Source organism: Heptranchias perlo, chromosome 15 (assembly GCF_035084215.1).
Source record: "Heptranchias perlo isolate sHepPer1 chromosome 15, sHepPer1.hap1, whole genome shotgun sequence".
Classification (NCBI taxonomy): Eukaryota; Metazoa; Chordata; class Chondrichthyes; order Hexanchiformes; family Hexanchidae; genus Heptranchias; species Heptranchias perlo.
In genome coordinates this window covers 47,912,716-47,934,204 of record NC_090339.1, presented here as the reverse complement: position 1 = coordinate 47,934,204, position 21,489 = coordinate 47,912,716, and the positions used below count along the sequence as shown (strand labels likewise).

Genomic DNA, 21,489 nt, shown 5'->3' with positions numbered 1-21,489 from the left:
GTCACTCTTCCTGCCCCATAGGATAATGGATTACACACTTATCTCTCGTCCATAGACCACGATACATCAAACCAAGGGCACCATATCTTAGCTGTAAAGTAAACACTCCCACGTTGACAGGAGAATAAAGTACAAGGCTATAAAAGTTTTTAAAAATCATTCATATATATTCCAGACAGAGATAAAGCATTCTTTATACAGAAGCTATACTCCTTAGACTTGCTGCTCCTGTAGCTGCCCAGTCAAAACTGATGACGTTGAAGAAATCCTTCAAGCAGGAAGCTGCCACTGAGTAAATTATTTGCATGTGATACTGTTAAGAATAACTCAGCTTAAGGATGTATATAAATAGGAGCCTCTTCTCCTCACTCCTCCCTCCCCCCTCCCCCACACACAATGATGTTTCACTAAACCATTTTTCTCTATCTCTCGCTTACAGCCCACAGAATGGCTCACAATCCTTTGTGGGTATTTTCTCTGGAAACATAGCTTTGACCATTTGTTTTATTTTTAAGGTCACTGAAGTTAACCTGAACAACATGCTTTGTCCTGCAATATCAGACCCTTTCTACGGCTCCTGGTACCGGATTTGGGCATCAGGACATCAAACATTGATGACGGTGATGCATGGAAAGCTTGTCACTCTCCTGTTCTACGCAGCAACTCCTGCTCGCAAGTACCTGGTGGACATAGTCACGCTGCCACTGAAGAAAATGATTTGAAATGTTGCAGAAGGTCTTACCTGGCAAAGTAAATTGTTCAGATGAATTTTATCAACTGAGATAACCTTCCTTGATGGCAGAAGATTTAGAATGGATGGGGGAGGTAGATTCAAAAGACAATTTATTTTATTGGCTGCAGTGGTAAAATGGTGGCCTTAAGGGATCTGAAATGGTTTTGTACATTTTTCAATACATAGTGAAGATTAGTGTACTTGCACTGAGATTTTACAATTTCAGATCAAATGAGCAAGCTCAAAGAGTAGTTATCATACAAAGAGAGCTGCAATGAAAGGTACAGGGAAGAGTTGGAGCGGATTCTTCACCACCTTCCCATTTCCCATGTATTGTCACAGTCAAGTGTGCTGTTATCCAGTCGGTTCCCACCCAAATATTTTTATGTGTTCATTTGAAATAAAATGATAAAACGTAAGGTAGATCATGTACCTCCATCCAGCCCATTAGAAATATTAAGTTATTAGTTTCAAAGAAAATAATGGAAATTGATTCTATGTATACTTATTAATTTTTTTCTCACCCAGTCAAATGGATGAAGCTAGTTTATTTAAGTGTTATGTATATCAAAATACTACAGAAATGTTGCAAGATCATCAGGGGCTGAATGTGCAAAGATGTTATGTTTGGAATCAACCTGCTTTAGCTCTCTACTTGTCCCATCATTGAGGTTTACTATTTTTAGGGGTGTGGTGTGTCGACCATATCCTAGTCAGGAGACTGGGTAAACAACTTGCTCCCAGGCCTCAACCAACACTGGTCTTGACTTAACTATTGTTTGGGATGACTCTTCCTTGCTGGAGAGAATTGTCTGGTTCCACTTGGCATCTCCTATAGATGGCAGGACTGAGATCAAAAACTTGGTCTGAAGAACTTACATTATGGGTGCATATTGCCTATATGAAGCCCTGATTTACTGTCCCTTGTCACTCAATTTTTAATTCCCTTGAGTTATATTTACACAATTCCAAAGTTTTTGAGGGACAACAAAGGCATTGTTTACTATTGCCACAGTACTTCTATTTCCCAGAATGTTCATTTTAAGTTATTTTTTTTTGCAGTGGAGTTATTCAATGATCAAAACTTGTAATTATTAAGCTACTACAATTAATTCCCTATGTTAAAAAGTGAAATGTGAATAGTTCAGTAAATCTTGGCTTAAAAAATCAATTCTAATGGTTACTTGTTTATGTCATCAAAAACTTAACTGAATGAAACATTTAAAGTACATTATAATATGGCATGTACCCATGTAACACAATCCTGGTTCTAGAAGTAAAAGTTTGCTTGGTGTATATAAGAGTTAGGCAACCTTATTCAGAGAACCTATAATATAACAAAGTCAAAAATGCTAAACCTATTTCCTATCTTAAACATCCTGAAAAGTTATTTGTTTTTCCCTATTAATTAGTCTGTGAAAGGAACTGTCTTATACATAACTTGAAGGTATTTAATGTTGTACTGATATATAGGGGAATATTCACCTTGACTATGGGGAGGTTTGTTTTTCTCCTCTGATTCACTATTTTATATTCCTTTTCATACAAGCAGAAGACTGTGGAAAAAATTAGATTGAGTAATAATCAGTATTTGACTGACTTCTTGGGTCAACTCCATTCCTTGTCCCATATCTACCAACTATCATTTCCCCTTAGTCCTTCGTCCTCCATTCCATTTGTTGCAAATTATTTCCACACTCCATTGCAAGGCTATCAAGTAGATTTCTTTAAGGTTCTATCATTTTGTCCTCGTCACTGATCTTGTCACTGCCCAAACCGGGCAAGTGCAACTGTATAAGAACAAACTTCACTTCTGATATGAGAGCAAGAATTATCCAATGAGCAGTAGAGAGGTTCCATGTTGGAAATAGTATGAAGATAGAAGGGTTCAAATTAACTTGTACCTCTCTCTTCAATTTCATCACTGCATTATGATTCCTAATGAGAGCACGTTTGAATTTCTTGTCACTTAGGCAAAAGTTAACATAAATCTGTTTCAATATTCAAAAAAATGAATGCAGTTGGAAGTCATTTGGGAAGTACACAAATATTTTTGTACTGTGGTAATTATCAAAGTCCCCTATTCATTGGTATTTACTGTATATTGTTCTGTTGTATCTTTTTTGTCTTTTTAGAAGTTGGATTTAAAATATATAAAACAAGTCTAAAAATTAAGTCTTTTTATGCAGTGTATTGATATTTTCTGCCCTTCCCTCTATTCAACCCTGGACATTCCAGTCCATGAATATTTCTATGGTTACAGTCAATGCTTCGTCTTGGGTAATGCAGTGGAAACCACACTGTGCTGTGTTAGCTGATTTCAACCTGACTAACAGTGGCAAGCTAAAACTGGGATCCTAACCCTGGACTAGGAAGAGGGGAAAAAAGTCATGATTGCCATTCATCACCATTTATTGATCTTGCTGGAGAGTATACGTGCATAGATATCAGATGAGGACAAGACTGGACTGGGCCATGATGCCTTCTATATTTAAATAGCTTGCTCACACTCACTGGGCTGATGACTCCTAGAAGCAAAAATGAAGAGGAGGAGTTCACCCAGCCTATGAACTGGGGAAATAGTGCTTGCACTGGTCAGATTTAAGAAGGGGAGGGTGGAAACAAAAAGGAAACCATTTTAAGTCCTGGCATTTGCTATTCACTAATGTCACAACATTGAGAAAATTAAGGGATTTGGGTATGAAAATATTACACTCCAGAATCTACTCCTTATTAGATGTTGTATTTGTTAAGCAGTTTACCAGTACAAACCTAGATTCAGGTTTGAATAGAATCAATTGAGTATTGAGAACACAATGTTAATATTTAAAACCATTAGAAAGTAAGGCTCAATTAGAACTTGACCAGCCATACCCAGTGCCATAATGGTAAGGGATTTTGTACATGTAATAGGTTAGCTGTAGAGTCAAAAGTCATAAAGGGAATATCTTTAGTGTAATGCCTGAGATTTTATGGGGGCAAGAGATTAGAAGAGGGAAGTAGATCACATTTTTGAAATTATTTTTGAATGGACCTGTGTCTTTAGGGTACATTTTGTAAAATGGATTATTTTACATTGCATTTAAACATGGCATCTGAAGATACTCCCAATGCACAGCAAGATCTATACCTAATATTAGGGATGTAACTTTCAGCAAACAGGCCTTATTGCTAAAGGCTACTGAAGCCACAAAGCAATGAACAGCAAAGATGAGATTGTGGCAAAAATAAGAAAACTGCAAGCTGTACAAAGCTTTGATGCTGAATTTTCTCAAGTTTTGATAGTTTTTGTAGAAATTGTCCAATATCTTCAAAATCACATGGCTTTCTTAAATATAGATGCAAACCTTCCAGCAGTATTGATATTCCAACTCAGGGAGCTGAAGAACTGCCTGGAGTCACCTGGTCAGTTATACAGAAAATAAGATGAATGTAAAAGATGCTTTTTGTTCTATTGATATTTATTCTCTGGTCACTCCATTTTGCTATTTTTAGCTGGCTAATTCCAAGGGGCTAGGAAAAACATGTAACTTATATTGTGCTACATTTTAATATTTCAAACAGAACTTCAAGTATAATGTAGCATATTGTATCAGTTCTCTGCTGTTCTTTCAATCATGACTAAAACACTTGTAACTCCGCTGAGAAGGTTTGGGTGTCTCAACTGAATGTTTTGGGTACCCCACCAGATGTCCTATAACTCTAATGGGGAATAGGGATTTCCAAACTTTTCAAACAGCAAAAAATAACAAAACAGATTCCCAGTAGTTCTGGTGACTGCCACGTATTTTAAGTGAGGTGTGCCACTTGTGTAGAATTTTCTTTTTAAATTGTCACTTCAAGCTGCTTTTTAAAAATGATAAACTGTTCTGTGTAATAAAATTACAAAGTTACTATTGGAAACACATTTTATCACAAACTGCACATTTCTGGATGGCTTTGTTTGAGGTTTATAGAAAATTGTTTAATAAAAGGATAAAGTGCATAAAAGTATGTTCAGTTATTAGTTGTGTCATCAAACTCCATCCAATATTCTTCAGCCCTAGTGGCAAATGGTACAGGTTCTTGCAATTATTTTCAATATTGTCAGGCATTATACATTTTCCAAAATCTTGTGTGGGAACTCCGACACATGGACAATTTAGGGGCTCTGGGTCCCAACTGCCTGAGAAACACCATCTGCTACTTAAAAACAGCACAATTGCAAAAAATAATTTTGGAAACTTAAGACATTTTCAATTAGTGGCAGAGCAGGCTTGAGGGACCGTATGGCCTACTCCTCCTATTTCTTACATTAATGATTCAAAATCCATCTAAGTTGTCTCTTTTTTTATCTCCTTGAACTATGAAAACAATAAAGACCCATCTCCTGCATTAACCTCAACATAATATTGACTTTCAAAATATCATATATTTTTGATGGACTGGATTTTTTGGTGAAGTCCCTGAAACTCCATAAAGTCGAGGAGGGGGGTGGGGAACCTGATTTATTTCAAAGAAGGTTTCCACTGTCTCTGTATAGCACTTCTATGAAATACATTGTTCTGACTCCACAGAGCTTTGAGACTCCCTGAGAAAATATAAAGAAAAAGAGCTCTCCACTGTGCAAGAAAAAAAGTGAGAATTTTTTTTTAATTACCTAACTTCCACGTATGAAAATACCATGAGCGCTTTACTGCTATGTGATTATGATAAATCATTCTGGCCAAATTTCATTGTTCCACATATAGTGGTTTGTTATAATCTTCTTAGAGGGTTTGAAAGGGTAGATGCTGAGAGGTTGCTTCCCCTGGCTGGAGAGTCTAGCACTAAGGGTCATAGTCTCAAGAAAAGGGGTCGGCCATTTAGAACCGAGATGAGGAAAAATTTCTTCACTCAGAGGGTTGTGAATCTTTGGAATTTTCTGCCCCAGAGAGCTGTGGATGCTCAGTCGTTGAGTATATGCAAGACTGAGAGCAATAGAGTTTTGGAGACTAATGGAATAAAGGGATATGGGGTTAGGACAGGAAAGTGGAATTGAGGTAGATCAGCCATGATCTTATTGAATGGCAGAGCAGGCTCGAGGGACGGTATGGCTATTCCTGTTCCTATTTCTTATGTTAATGATTCAAAATCCATCTAAGTTGTCTCCCTCTTTTTTTATCTCCTTGAAATATGAAAACAATAAAGACACATCTCCTGCATTAACCTCAACATAATATTGACTTTCAAAATACGGGTGTTTAATTATTGCATGACTACTCACTTCAACAGAGTCTTCGGATTAGGCTTGTATCCTTGATGGCTTCAGAGCTGAGTACAGGCAGCCAAGGCAAAATGTACAATCTATAGTTCCTGGCTACTGAACTGTCCATCATCTAAAAAGGATCATGGCCCTGCCTCCTCTTAAATTTGGCAAATCTTTAACGTATACATAGCAGTCAATCTAATCATGACTTTAAAATGATCCTTTAGATATCAAATTCATAGGATGGAATCTTCTGAGAAATCCATTGATATGTTTCAACCACTGTGATCAACCTGTGATTGCAGGAAATTGCCACTTGCCCAGCCAGCTATCAGGCACACTGCTGCACATAATGATACCAACAGCCCTGCACCCAACAGACATGAGCATATTAAACTCAGCTATCCCACAGAAACTAGATACAAGTGCATATTAATGCTTCTTTTTGTGACAGAGGGGTTTTCTGTAACTCACAGAATCACAATGTTACATCACAGAATCTAGCCCATCAAATTTATGCAGGAGGTTTTCTCCACATAGGCCACCCTGTGTAGTAATTCCTGTCCATCCTTTCTATAAACTGTATACACTACTCCAACAACAACCTAACTAAGGTGTTTATAAGTTCAACATTACATTTTCTGCTTTTATATTATGTCTTCAGATCAAGGATTCCATTTGCCTTTTTTATTTTAATGGCCTTATTTATTTGCAGTGCCAACTTTAAAGACATGTGTATCTGAAAACCAAGGTCCCTCTAATCCGCTTTCATTTCTTAGGAGACCCACCCTTAACTTGACTATCCTCTTACTACTAACATGGCAATAAAAAGGCTTTTTTATTGTCCATTATGCGTTTTCCTAATTTTTTACTCATACTTTATTGCCTTGCTCATCTCTCTTTTTGTAACTTTCCTATATTTATATTGTTCTTAGATTTCTTTATATTATTAGCTTCCCTGTAATAACTCAAAGCTTCTGTTTTTAGTTTCAAATTTGATCTAATCTCCCTATTCATTCAATATATTCCCTTTCTTGCCTTTTGGAATATACTTGATTTGTATCATTTCCATCTACTGTTTAAATATTTCCTATTTCTGATCTACAGTTCTTTATGCATTTTTTTCTTTCTTTTAATCTGGGCCAGGTCCCCATTTATCTTGTTAAAATTTATTTTTTCCCAGTCAAGTACCTTTGTCTTTGACTTTTTTTCTTTTCTATTTTACACTGACCCTAATTACAAACTGGGAAATTTAAGGCAATTTTTTTCAGTTAAATGGTTATATACACGGGTAACATACTTCTAGCAAAGGTGGTGGAACAAGAAACTATGATGTAGATATAAAAGGCACCAAACAAGTTCTTGTCAGCAAATACTATTCAGGTTTTCAGGGTTATTAGATTTAGAAAAGCATCAAAGTAGTCTTATGAGAAGTTGCCTGAATAGGCTAGATGGACAAATGGTCAACTTCTGCCTGAAAAACTGGAACACCCAACCTTCCTCATTCATACACCAAAACAAAATACTGCGGATGCTGGAAATCTGAAATAAAAATAGAAAATACTGGAAAACATTTAGCAGGTCAGGCAGTTAATGTTTCAGACTTTTGTCATTCTTCTCTTCTTTGCACAATCTATAGGATTTTAAAATCCAAAGTAGATATCACCTAACCACTACTAGATTTACCTTGCCTTCTTTCTTCAATCTTGGTAGTATCCTTCACATAGATCCCTCAATTTTTAAAAAAAGCACCCCGTTTCTGTTCAGATTGGTTGAAGTAGCAGATCTGTGATGGTGAACTTACTGCATATGTTACTGTATCAAGTCCTAGCTGGGAACTAGAGCCAGGCTGCAGGCTATTCTTCTTGCTCAGTGTCACAAGAGAAGTGAGCAGAAAGGCTACACCAGGTCTCTAATTGAAATGCTGTTACTGCCAACATCAGTTTACACATACAAATCTTTAAATGGTCTACTCACAAGTGCCACAGACTACTCTAAGTGATGCACGTTTTGGAGAAATTACACTTATGGCAAGGGGTTGCAAAGTTTACTGTGGATTATCTACACTACCGATCAAAAAGGTTCCAAACTTCAAGTTAGGTGTATGTGCAATAAGGCCAAAAGAAAAATGGAAAAAAAACCTTACTTCTGAACAGAAATGAATCACACTGGTTATTGGTTAACATTGTAGAACAAGTACTTTATGTACCAACAATCTTATATAAATCTTAACTGCAAAATATTGCACTGTCAGAGTATTTTAACCAAATTATTTAAGGCTTTGTCTTGTACTTCATCTCATCAAAAGTTTTTGTCTGCTTATAGATGTTCTGTGGCATTGTTTGGGAGAGGTTTCTCTGGTTTATAATGGTCCCGCAGCAGTCTAAACATAACTGGATTGCCCATCGTTATAATTGAGCAAATTTAATGAGGCAATACATCACATGACTGATACAAGATTAAAAGTTACACATCACCAATACTGAAAAGGTATGCCCTTCAGATCTAATATTTGTAATAATATTTACCTACATTACAAAACTTGCTTAAGATACAAAATCACTTACTTGTAGTTATTTATATTATAACCATTATGGAGACAGAGGGCATAGCCAAGGTACTAATGAGTACTTTGCATCTGTCTTTACCAAGGGAGAAGATGCTGCCAGAGTCTCAGTAAAGGAAGATGTAGTTGAGATACTGGATGGGCTAAAAATTGATAAAGACGAGGTACTAGAAAGGCTAGCTATCCTTAAAGTAGATAAGTCACAAGGTCTGGATGGGATGCATCCTTGGTTGCTGAGGGAAGTAAGGATGGAAATTGCGGAGGTACTGGCCATAATCTTCCAAACATCCTTAGATGCAAGGGTGATGCCAGAGGACTGGAGTATTGCAAACGTTACCCCTTGTTCAAAAAAAGGGCGCAAGGATAAACCCAGCAACAACAGGCCAGTCAGTTTAATCTCAGTGGTGGGGAAACTTTTAGAAATGATAATCCGGGACAGAACGAGCAGTCACTTGGACAAGTGTGGATTGATTCAGGAAAGCTAGCATGAATTTGTTAAAGGCAAATCATATTTAACTAACTTGATAGAATTTTTTGATGAGGGAACAGAGAGGGTCGCTGAGGGCAATGCAGTTGATGTGGTGTATAATGGACTTTCAAAAGGCGTTTGATAAAGTGCCACATAATAGGCTTGACATCAAGATTCAAGCCCATGGAATAAAAAGGGCAGTAGCAGCATGGATGCATAATTGGCCAAGTAACAGGGAACAGAAAGTGGGAGTGAACGGTTGTTTTTCAGATTAGAGGTTGGTGTACAGTGGTGTTCCCCAGAGGTTGGTACAAGGACCACTGCTTTTCTTGATATATATTAATGACTTGGACTTGGGTGTACATTTGCAGATGACCCAAAACTTGGAAGTGTAGTGAACAGTGAGGAGGATAGTGATAGACTTCAAGAGGATATAGATAGGCTGGTGGCATGGGCTGACAGGTGGCAGATGAAATTTAACGCAGAAAAATGCGAAGTGATACATTTCGGTAGGAAGAATGAGGAGAGGCAATATAACCTAAAGGGCACAATTCTAAAAGGGGTACTGGAACAGAGAGATCTGGGGATATATGTGCACTAATCGTTGAAGGTGGCAAGGCAGGTTGAGAAAGCGGTTAAAAAAGCATATGGGATCCTGGGCTTTATAAATAGAGGCATGGAGTACAAAAGCAAGGAAGTCATGATGAATCTTTATAAAACACTGGTTCGGCCACAACTGGAGTATTGTGTTCAGTTCTGGGCACTGCACTTTAGGAAAGATGTGAAGGCCTTAGAGAGGGTGCAGAAGAGATTTACTAAAATGATTCCAGGGATGAGGGACTTTAGTTACATGGATAGACTGAAGAAGCTGGGGTTGTTCTCATTGGAACAGAGAAGGTTGAGAGGAGATTTGATAGAGGTATTCAAAATCACGAAGGGTCTAGACAGTGTAGAAAGAGAGAAACTGTTCCCATTGGCGGAAGGGTCAAGAACTAGAGGACATAGATTTAAGGTGATTGGCAAAAGAACCAAAGGTGACATGAGGAAAAACATTTTTACACAACTAGTGATTAGGATCTGGAATGCACTGCCTGAGGGTGTGGTGGAGGCAGATTCAATCATAGCCTTCAAAAGGGAACTGGATAAATACTTGAAAGGAAAACATTTGCAGAGCTACAGGGATAGGGCGGAGGAGTGGGACTAGCTGGATTGCTCTTGCATAGAGCCAGCACGGACTCGATGGGCCGAATAGCCTCCTTCCATGCTGTAACCTTTCTATGATTCTAAGCATTTTTACCCTATCTCCCATAGTGGAATTGCAGCATTTGCTTAGAGTTTGTTTATTCTTCTTTCCTCCCTTTAAAAATACTTTTTCTCCTGTTTGATCCTGAGATGAGCTTCCGACCACATAACTGCTTCATTACCAAGACCGCCTACTTCCACCTCCATAATATCACCCGTTTCTGCCCCTGCCTCAGCTTATCTGCTGCAGAAGCCCTCATCCATGCCTTTGTTACCTCCAGACTTGACTATTCCAATGCTCTCCTGGCCGGCCTCCCATCTTCCATCCTCCATAAACTCGAGCTCATCCAAAACTCTGCTGCCCGTATCCTAACTCGCACCAAATCCCGTTCACCCATCAACTCTCTGCTCGATGACCAACATTGGCTCCCGGTCCGAGAACGCCTCAATTTTAAAATTCTTGTCCTTGTTTTCAAATCCCTCTATGGCCTCGCCCCTCCCTATCTCTGTAACCTCCTTCAGCCCTACAACCCTCCGAGATCTCTGTGCTCCTCCAATTCTTGCTTCTTGCGCATCCCCCATTTTAATTGCTCCACCATTGGCGGCTGTGTTCTAAGCTCTGGAATTTCCTCCCTCAACCTCTCCGCCTCTCTGCCTCTCTCCTCCTTTAAGACGCTCCTTAAAACCACCTCATTGTCACCTGTCCAAATATCTCCTTATCAGATGATGTTGGTGTCAAATTTTGTTCGATAATCGCTCCTCTGAAGTGCCTTGGGACGTTTTACTACGTTAAACGTGCTATATAAATGCAAGTTGTTGTTCTTTACATGATTAGAAAATATATTTTTCTCCACTTTATTTTCTATGGTGGATTTATAGTTCATGCAGAAGCAATCGATCATTGGTGTAATACTGCCCGGGAGACTCCCCCATTGCTGAGTCTCCAATGGCCAGGATCTTGAACAAATGGCCATCCACAATGGTCCAGGCCAAATTGTTTGACTGACTTAGGCCACAGTGTTTTAAGCTTAACATTGAAGTGCCTCAAACATCTTCTTCCAATCTTGGTTTTAGTTTTTCATCCAACAGTACCCTTGCTATCTTCAACCCTTGTCAACCCCCATGGTATGGTTCCCATCTTCCCTCTATTAAATCCAAAGGGTGCAGACTTGAACGTATATGACTCACAAGTGGTTCAGCTATTCATCGCTAGATCCGGCTGCTCCACATCAAGCACCATCGGGACCTGCTCTCCTCTGCCAAAACTGCTCACTACTCCAGAATCCTCCTGGAATGTAAAGATAACCCCCGGCTCCTTTTCTCCACTACAAACCGTCTGCTTAAACCCTTCTCTCTTGCCCCTTCCATGCTCACTTCCATCACGTGCGAGGAGTTCATTGACTTAAGATTGAGACCACCATTCCCTGTAAGCTGCGCACGTGCGCGACCGCGCAGCAGTCCGTTGTGGGCCGCGCACTTCGACACTCGGTCTGCGCACCAAACCTGGGCCAGGACTCCCAGAGCTGAGTTTTGTTGGGGACACTGGTGGCTGGGCTGAGTTTTGCTGGGGGCGCTGGTGGCTGGGCTGAGTTGGGTTGCGGCTTCTATGTAAGGCAGGGAGCAGTTTGCTCATGACAGTGTGCATAACCAAACTGCTCCCTGCCTTACACAGAGGCAGCCAAAACTAATGTGACATGCAAAATGTACAATTGTAATGCAATAATTTTTTAAAACCCCACTGAGGATTCAATGGAGTGGGGTGGGGTGGGGGGGGAGGAGCTTCAATTAAACTGTTCCTTATCCCCAAATTCACACTGACTGATTTGACAGCTGTTTTGTATTTCTGACTCAAATTAACAATTCTGATTGCACACGATTTATTTCTGTTTGAATCAGCGTTATTAAGCTGATTCAACTAAAAGCTCGGGAGTCGGGAGTCACTGCAACACCACACCGTTATACCCATGTTTAAGCGGAAGGCAATAGCATCAGTCAACAATGGAGCCAGCGCAAAGAAGAAATCCTGTCTTGCATTTAAAGAACAAGGGCTAGATGAAATTGTAGAGGCAGAATCTCATGAATCAAGAAGCAAGATCCATGTACAAGTGAGGGAAATATTCCAATATAGCACAGATGTGGGCTTGATCTGCAAAATGTATGCTGGAGCAAAAATATCAGGTGGTTTCTCCACCGGCAAGAAAAGGGAAGACGGATGGAAGTTAGACTATATGAAGAAGCATTTATCAAACAAATCACATGAATCTGCTGTGGTTGTTCTTAGAAACAGAAATTCTTGCCCACTGGGATTCGGCTTGCAGGAAATGTTAACAGAAACTGCTGCTGACAGAGAGACTAGAATGGACCTGATGGTGAGACCGTGATCGAAGCCAGATGAAATAAAGATTCTCACAGACAATGTACTGCTTGGAGTACAAATGAGCAACTCCATGCAGTCCGTGCAACATATACACGACCACATGGCTAAATATCTCCAGGTACCAGCAAGCTGGCCTAGCAAAAACTATGCCTTTGAATTTTTGTAATCAATCAACAGTGTCGTCCATGCAGAAATTATGTCGGAGATTCGCCAATTATTGATGAGAGCACGAATATTTCAGTTAGCAAGATGCTTATCAATTATTTCAAGTTCAGGGAAGCGGGTTCTGCAGTGCACAAGACAGTATTTGGTGGAATTGTTGTTACAACGGCTATCAAAGACGTCTACATTCTGAATCAGCTGGACATGATGAAAATGGTGATGTTCACTTCAGATGGTGCTTCTGTCATGCTTGGAAAAAACAATGGCATTGCCACACAGCTTAAGCAATCCATTCCACATTTAGTAGAGCAACACTGTGAGGCCCATCGAGAAAATTTGGGAATAGTTGATGCCTGGAACAAAGAACCAATGGTAAAGGAAATAGAGACATTGCTGAGAACCATTTATACAGTCTTCTGCAGATCTTCAGTTCGAAAAGGACAATTTGAGGAAATTGTAAATGTCACAGAATGTCCTTTTGACCGCTAAATGAATGAGGTGGCTATCGAGACATTTTGCTGTTAGTGCTCTGATGCGCAATTACGGTGCTCTTCTTCAATACTTTGAGCATGAAAAAACAGAACAATGACCCAGTTGCCAAGTATTGCCTGAAGAAGCTCTCAGACTCTACTTACTGTAGCACCATAGCGGCATTGAATGATATTCTGTTTGAGCTAGCAGAATTGTGCAAATGCTTTCAGAAGAGCTGTTTAACAACAATCGAAGCTGTACAGTTAACAAGGGCCAAGATCCGCAGGATCAGAGGGCAGTATCTCAGCAAGACAGTCTTCAGGTGCAACACAGTGAAAAATCTAATTGCATCATGTACAAGAGATGAACCATTCAAGGGAGATTCCATTCTGACATTCATTTCCCTACCATGTGATTATCTGGATAAAAGGTTCCCAGAAAATGAACTTGATGAACTCTTTCATCCGCTTTCAATTTTGCTTCACTTGCACCACAACAAATTAGCTATGAATTTGGCGTGGAGCATGAATATGGGTTTGTGCACTGATATAAAGGCTGTGTGCGCCACCATAAAAAAAATCACAACTGAATGGAAAAATTTTTTTAGAAAACATTATTCAGGGTATACAACAAACAGAACAAATGTACAAAATAATAGATAATTGTAACAAGGCAGTCGACGAGGGCCAAGATCCGCAGGATCAGAGGGCAGTATCTCAGCGAGACAGTCTTCTGGTGCAACATAGTGAAAAATCTAATTGCATCATGTACAAGAGATGAACCATTCAAGGGAGATTCCATTCTGACATTCATTCCCCTACCATGTGATCATCTGGATAAAAGGTTCCCAGAAAATGGTTGATAAATACAGACAAATCCTGATCCTTGGTCAAGTAAGGTCTTCTGGGCAAAACATCATGGATGAGAAGGAACTCATTGTGAGCCAATACAACTACAAGTACTTAATTGCAGAGAAGATTGAAACAATGTCATTGAAAACATTTCAGTGATGACTTTCACTCTACAAAATTCAGAGCGGCACAATGTGGTTTCACAACTAGTGCAACGTTTCAAGCTTCAAGTGCTGATTGTGAGCGTGACTTCAGTCTTATGAATAATATAAAATGAAATCACAAAACGGTTTGAAAGAAAATCACCTTGATATGCTTATGTGGATCAAATCTCATCTGTCAATTGGTAGAGAAGTAAACCTGGAGAAAATATATAAAGACTGGAAGACAAGGAGAGACAGAAGAGAAAAACATCCGAACCAGAGACAGTCACCTTCTTCTCCATCATCTGGCCTGTCACCTACAGACTCTGGATCTCAATCAGGATGTCCCCATTCCCCTGGCCACAGTGTTTACTTCTGAAATTTCTAAAACCAGTTTTGTTTAATAAAAAATCCTTGACAGCTTGCTTTGTTACAATTATCTATTATTTTGTACATTTGTTCTGTTTGTTGTATACCCTGAATAATGTTTTCTAAAAAAATTGTTCCATTCAGTTATGATTTTTTGTTTACGGTGGCGCACACAGCCTTTATATCGGTGCACAAACCCATATTCATTCCGCACATGGGTGAAAAAAATTAGAGGGCACATTGATTGAGACCATCCATTCAGTTGCCTCTACCGCATCCTTCCCTATCCGTTGCCCACGAAGCCAATGGCTTCCTGCCCTAGTCCTGAAATCACATCTTTCTCTAGTTTCTCTCCTATCTCCAATCCGGCCAATTACCGCCCCATCAGTCTCCTCTCAATCATCAGCAAAGTGATGGAAGGTTTCGTCGACAGTGCTATCAAGCGGCACTTACTCAACAATAACCTGTTCACCGATGCTCAGTTTGGGTTCCGCCAGGACCACTCGGCTCCAGACCTCATTACAGCCTTGGTCCAAACATGGACAAAAGAGCTGAATTCCAGAGGTGAGGTGAGAGTGACTGCCCTTGACATCAAGGCAGCATTTGACCGAGTGTGGCACCAAGGAGCCCCAGTAAAATTGAAGTCAATGGGAATCAGGGGGAAAGCTCTCCAGTGGCTGGAGTCATACCTAGCACAAAGGAAGATGGTAGTGGTTATTGGAGGCCAATCATCTCAGCCCCAGGACATTGCTGCAGGAGTTCCTCAGGGCAGTTCTTTGGCCCAACCATCTTCAGCTGCTTCATCAATAACCTTCCCTCCATCATAATGCCAGAAATGGGGATGTTCACTGATGATTGCACAGTGTTCAGTTCCATTCGCAACCCCTCAAATAATGAAGCAGTCTGAGTTTGCATGCAGCAAGACCTGGACAACATCCAGGCTTGGTCTCATAAGTGGCAAGTAACATTCGCGCCAGACAAGTGCCAGGCAATGACCATCTCCAACAAGAGAGAGTCTATCCACTTCCCCTTGACATTCAGTGGCATTACCATCGCCGAATCCCCCACCATCAACATCCTGGGGGTCACCATTGACCAGAAACTTAACTGGACCAGCCATATAAATACTGTGGCTACAAGAGCAAGTCAGAGGCTGGGTATTCTGCGGCGAGTGACTCACCTCCTGACTCCCTAAAGCCTTTCCACCATCTACAAGGCACAAGTCAGGAGTGTGATGGAATACTCTCCACTTGCCTGGATGAGTGCAGTTCCAACAACACTCAAGAAGCTCGACACCATCCAGGACAAAGCAGCCCGCTTGATTGGCACCCCATCCAGCAGCCTAAACATTCACTCCCTTCACCACCGGCGCACTGTGACTGCAGTGTGTACCATCCACAGGATGCACTGCAGCAATTCGCCAAGGCTTCTTCGACAGCATGTCCCAAACCCGCGACCTCTACCACTTCGAAGGACAAGAGCAGCAGGCACATGGGAACACCACCACCTGCATGTTCCACTCCAAGTCACACACCATCCCGACTTGGAAATATATCGTCGTTCCTTCATCGTTGCTGGGTCAAAATCCTGGAACTCCCTTCCTAACAGCACTGTGGGAGAACCTTCACCACTTGGACTGCAGCGGTTCAAGAAGGCGGCTCACCACCGCCTTCTCAAGGGCAATTAGGGATGGGCAATAAATGCTGGCCTCTCCAGTGACGCCCACATCCCATGAACGAATAAAAAAAATGCCATCTCCAAGCTCATCTTGTCCATGAGACCCAGCTCCTGCTCTCAACCCTATGCCCACTAAACCGCTGACCACCCAACTTCCTTTCCTGGCCCTCATGCTAGCTGATATTATTAATGGTTCCCTCTCCTCAGGTACTGTCTCCCCCTTTCAAATCTTCCATCATCACCCCCCCTCAAAAAACACACTCTTGACTGCTTTGTCCTTGCAAATCATCTCCAATCTCCCTTTCTTCTCCAGTGTCCTTGAATGTGTTGTCACTTCCCAAATCTGTCTTTTCAGCAACTCCATGTTGTACCTTTCCAATCAGGTTTCCACCCTGCCACAGCACTGAAACAGCACTAATCAAAGTCACAAATGACATTCTCTGTGACTGTGACCATGGTGCACTCCCCCATTATATAATGGTATATTATCCCTCATCCTTCTCGTCCTTTTTGCAGTCTTTGACACAGTTGACCGCACTATCCTCCTCCAACGCCTCTCCTCCGAGCTGAGCTGAGCGAGACTGCCCTCTCGCCTGGTTCCACTCTTACCTATTGAGTCATAGCCAGAGAATCACCTTCAATGGCTTCTCTTCCCGACCCCACACTGTTGCCTCTGGAGTACCCCTTATTTCTCATCGACATGCTGCCCCTCGGCGACATTATCCGAAGTCATGATGTCAGGTTCCAAATATACACTCACAGCACCCCGTTCTACCTCACCACCACCTCTCTTGACCCCTCTACTGCCTCTATGTTGTCCAATATCCAGTCCTGGATGAGCTGCAATTTTCTCCAATTAAATATCAGGAAAACCAAAGCCATCATCGTTAGCCCCCATCACAATCTCCGTTCCCTCCCCATTGATTCCATCCCCCTCCCTGGCCACTATCTCAGACTGATCCAAACAGTTCACAACCTCGACGTCCTATTTGACCCCGAGTTGAGTTTCCGACCCTATATCATCTCCATCACAAAGACCGGCTACTTACACCGCTGTGACATCGCCTGTCTCCGCCCCACCTCAGCTTATCTGCTGCTGACATCTTCATCCATGCTTTTGTTACCTCCAGACTCAATTATGCCAAAGCTCTCCTGGCCAGCCTCCCATCTTCCACCTTCCATAAACTTGAGCTCATCCAAAACACTTCTGCCTGTATTCTAACCTGTACCCAGTCCTGTTCACCCATCACCACTGTACTCGCTGACCTACATTGGCTCCAACAACATCTTGATTTTAAAATTCTCATCCCCATGTTCAAATCCCTCCAAGGCCTTGCCCCTCCCCATCCCCGTAACCTTCTCCAGCCCTACAACCCTCCAAGATCTCTGTATTTCTCCAATTCTGGACTCTTGTGCATCCTCCACTCTAGTCATCCCACCATTGGTAGCTATACCTTCAGCTGTCTCAGCTCTAAGTTCTGGAATTCCCTTTCTAAGTCTCTCCACCTTTAAGTGCCTCCGTAAAACCTACCCGTTTGACCAAGCTTTTAGTCACCTGTCCTAATATCTCCTTTTTTGGCTCGCAGTCAATTTTTGTCTGATTACACTCCTGTGAAGTGCCTTGGGACATTTTCCTTGTTGTTGGTGCAATTATCCCTCTCAGTAATAAAATAAAAGTGCCATCCAAAACAATACCTTTTGCTCAAAAATTATAATAGTTTAAACATTGAGAAAAATGCTTTTTATTTTTTATGTTTTTCCCCGCCACTTGCATGTTTGTATAACTTGTAAATTTCTTCCTGACGTCACAGTAATCTGTGGGCACTATAGAACAGTGTTGTCCAATACATTATCCACTGGGCTATGTGGCTAACTGGGAACTCAGATGTGGCTAATTGGATTTTTGATTAGCAAAAAAAGTGATAAGGCACTGCTGTTGGGCATGTGATCTCAATACTCATATTAGTATGGCGTACACATGTGTACTTCAAACTTTCTGTGCATTAATTGGGAAAATGGAGAAAAGCAGTGTGTGTAAGTGTTTTTTTTAGCATTGTGTGTGCTTTAAAATGCTGTGTTCCATGGGTGAAAGTGCCAGACTTCAGCACCGTGGATACACCAGCAACATTGTATGGCGAGGGACGCTGTTATCCTCGTCAACTGAACCAGACTAACTGTTCCAGGCCAGAAGAAAGCACTCCCAAGCATTAACGAGCAGCTCTAACCGGGCACATCATGGCAGGATCCAACCACGTTCTGGATGGAGAGCAGGAGGGGGGGGGGGGTTTGGCATGTCTCGTTCTGCGAGTCAATGTTCTCAGCAATCACTCTGATGAAGTCAAGTACTGCTTGCAACTGCTGGACAAAAACATAGGAGCTCTACTAAGATATGCCGTGTCTGATAACTTCATGCCAGAATGCCAAACTTTGGTGTGACTGCAAAGTTTCAAATGGATGGTGGTAGATGTTAAATAAATATAAATGTGAATTACATTTACCTGTATTGTGTGTAAAGCATTTTTGATTAAAATTAGTGCACGAGGCTAAAACAGTGTTACCATAGCCACTCCTGTGGCTCATCAGAAACTTCTATTGGACAGCACTGCTGTAGAAGAGGGATGAAAATGACTGTTCCGATGAAGTGCCTCTCATGTCAACAGGAGCTAAAGCCCCTACTCACTTGAAGAATCAAAGCTCTAAGTCCCAGAGAAAGGACACATCTGTACTGCTTGGTAGGATTTCTACCATTCAATGGCTAACTATAAATAAGGTTAGTGTAATTTTTATCACATTCTGGTATAACTAATATTTACATTTACTTTTTACATCGAGTTTACAGGACAGAAACAAGCAGTTTGGCCCAATTTGGGTATGCCAGCGTTTATGCTCCACACGAGCCTTCTCCCTCCCTACTTCAACTAACCCTATCAGCATACCCTTCTATTCCTTTCTCCCCAGTGTACTTATATAGCTGCCCCTTAAATGCATCTATACCATTTGCCTCAACAACTCCTTGTGGCAGCGCGTTCCACATTCTTACCACTCTTCGGGTAAAGAAGTTTCTCCTGAATTCCATATTGGATTTATCAGTGACTATCTTATATTGATGACCTCACAAATGGAAACATTTTCTCTACTTCTACCCAAACAAAGCCTTTCGTTATCTTAAAGACCTCTATCAGGTCAGCCCTCAGCCTTTTTTTCCCCCCAGAGAAAAGAACCCCAGCCTGTTTAATCTTTCCTGCTGAGGACACCCTCTCAGTTCTGGTATCATCCTTGTGAATCTTTTTTGCAACCTCGCCAATGCCTCTATATCCTTTTTATAATATGGAGACCAGAACTGTGCACGGTACTCCTTGTGTAATTGAACCAAGGTTCTATACAAGTTTAACATAACTTCTCTGCTTTTCAATTCTATCCCTCCAGAAATTAACCCTAGTGCTTAGTTTGCCTTTTTATGGCCTTATTAACGTGAGTTGCTATTTTTAGTGGTGTATCTGTACCCCGAGATCCCTTTACTCCACTACCCCATTTAGACTCATTATCCAAGCAATACGTAGCCTCCTTATCCATCCTATCAAAATGCACCTCACCACTTATCTATATTGAAATTCATTTCCCAATTACACACCCACTCTGCAAGTTTATTAATATTTTCTTGCATTTTGACACAATCCACCTTTGTATTAACTACATCCCCCAATTTCATATCATCTGCAAATTTTGAAATCATACTTCCAATTCCCGCATCCAAATTGTCAATGTAAATTGTGAACAACAATGGTCCCAGCATCGATCCCTGTGGAACACCATTTCCCACCTTTTTGGAAGGAAGCATCATTAAAGGATGATGAAAATTTAGAGATTTGATTGGTCGGTTTTAATGGAGGAACTAGTAGTGCATGAGCACTATGTTATTGCTAAAAGTCATTAATTTACATTATAGAATCATAGAATGATACAGATGCCATTCGACCTCTTGTGCCTGTGCCAGCTCTTTGAAAGAGCTATCCAATTAGTCACACTCCCCTGCCCTTTCCCCATAGCCCTGCAAATTTTTCCCCTTCAAGTATTTATCCAATCCCCTTTTGAAAGTTATTACTGAACCTGCTTCTACCACCCTTTCAGGCAGTGCACTCCAGATCAGAACTTGCGGCTTTAAAAAAACTCATCTCACCTCTGGTTCTTTTGCCAATTACCTTAAATGTGTCCTCTGGTTACCAACCCTTCTACCACTGGAAACAGTTTCTCCTTATTTACGCTATTAAAATCCTTCATGATTTTGAACACCTCTATTAAATCTTCCCTTAACCTTCTCTGTTCGAAGGAGAACAACCCGAGCTTCTCTAATCTCATCACGTATCTGGAGTCCCGCATCCCTGGAACCAATCTAGTAAATCTCCTCTGCGACCTCTCTAAGTCCTCGACATCCTTTCTAAATTATAGAAGAACTTTCAAAATAGCAAAATATATTAATATAAAGGTACATTACATGTGGTGGAGCTGGGAAATTAAAGCATATCATGCAATTGGCATAGATAGAAAGTCTTTTAAAATAGTTCAATAACCTCATCCTCTCCAGTATCTCATTTACAAAATAAATGTTTATAGAATGTCTTTAAACTATTTTTTAGAATCTTTATAATAGAACAGTCACATTTAGAAATTTTTTTAGACACTATCCATTTTTAAAAAAACATGACCGAAGAAATAAATTATTTTATCAAAAGTCAGATAGGGCAATTTAAAATGTGTGAATGGGTCAGCCATTTAGGACTGAGATGAGGAAAAATATAATCACTCAGTTGTGAATCTTCAGAATTCTCTACCCTAGAGGGCTGTGGATGCTTAGTCTTTAAGTATATTCAAGACTGAGATCGACAGATTTTTGGACACTAAAGGAATCAAGGGATTATGGGGATAGGGCGAGAAAGTGGAGTTGAGGTAGAAGATCCGCCATGATCTTATTGAATGGTGGAGCAGGTTCGAGGGGCCGGATGGCCTACTCCTTTTCTTATGTGACCTACAATTAGGAGAAGCTAGCTCATAGCAAATATTAGCTTTTTAGGAAAACTGAGCTCTGCAGCTTACAAACTTTTTGCAAGAAATACAATGTTTGTATTAACATTTCTCAGACTGAAGACATCTGTCTGTTGCTTTGCTAACAATACAATGCAGCATTATGTTTGACCTTGATCTAAA

General features: G+C 40.7%; 2 protein-coding genes across 2 annotated transcripts in view; one reads left to right on the top strand and one right to left on the bottom strand.

Moving 5' to 3' along the window:
• LOC137333064 (transmembrane protein 164) overlaps window positions 1-4,712 on the top strand; it is a 125,530-nt gene extending 120,818 nt beyond the window's left edge. Inside the window, exon 6 of the mRNA XM_067997165.1 lies at window positions 516-4,712. Coding sequence (XP_067853266.1) covers window positions 516-722 — 207 coding nt within the window. The 3' untranslated portion in view covers window positions 723-4,712. The remainder of the gene's footprint in view (window positions 1-515) is intronic.
• Window positions 1-21,489, bottom strand: part of LOC137333065 (nuclear protein AMMECR1-like) — a 179,701-nt gene that overhangs the window by 12,892 nt on the left and 145,320 nt on the right. The gene's annotated exons all lie outside the window — the stretch shown is intronic.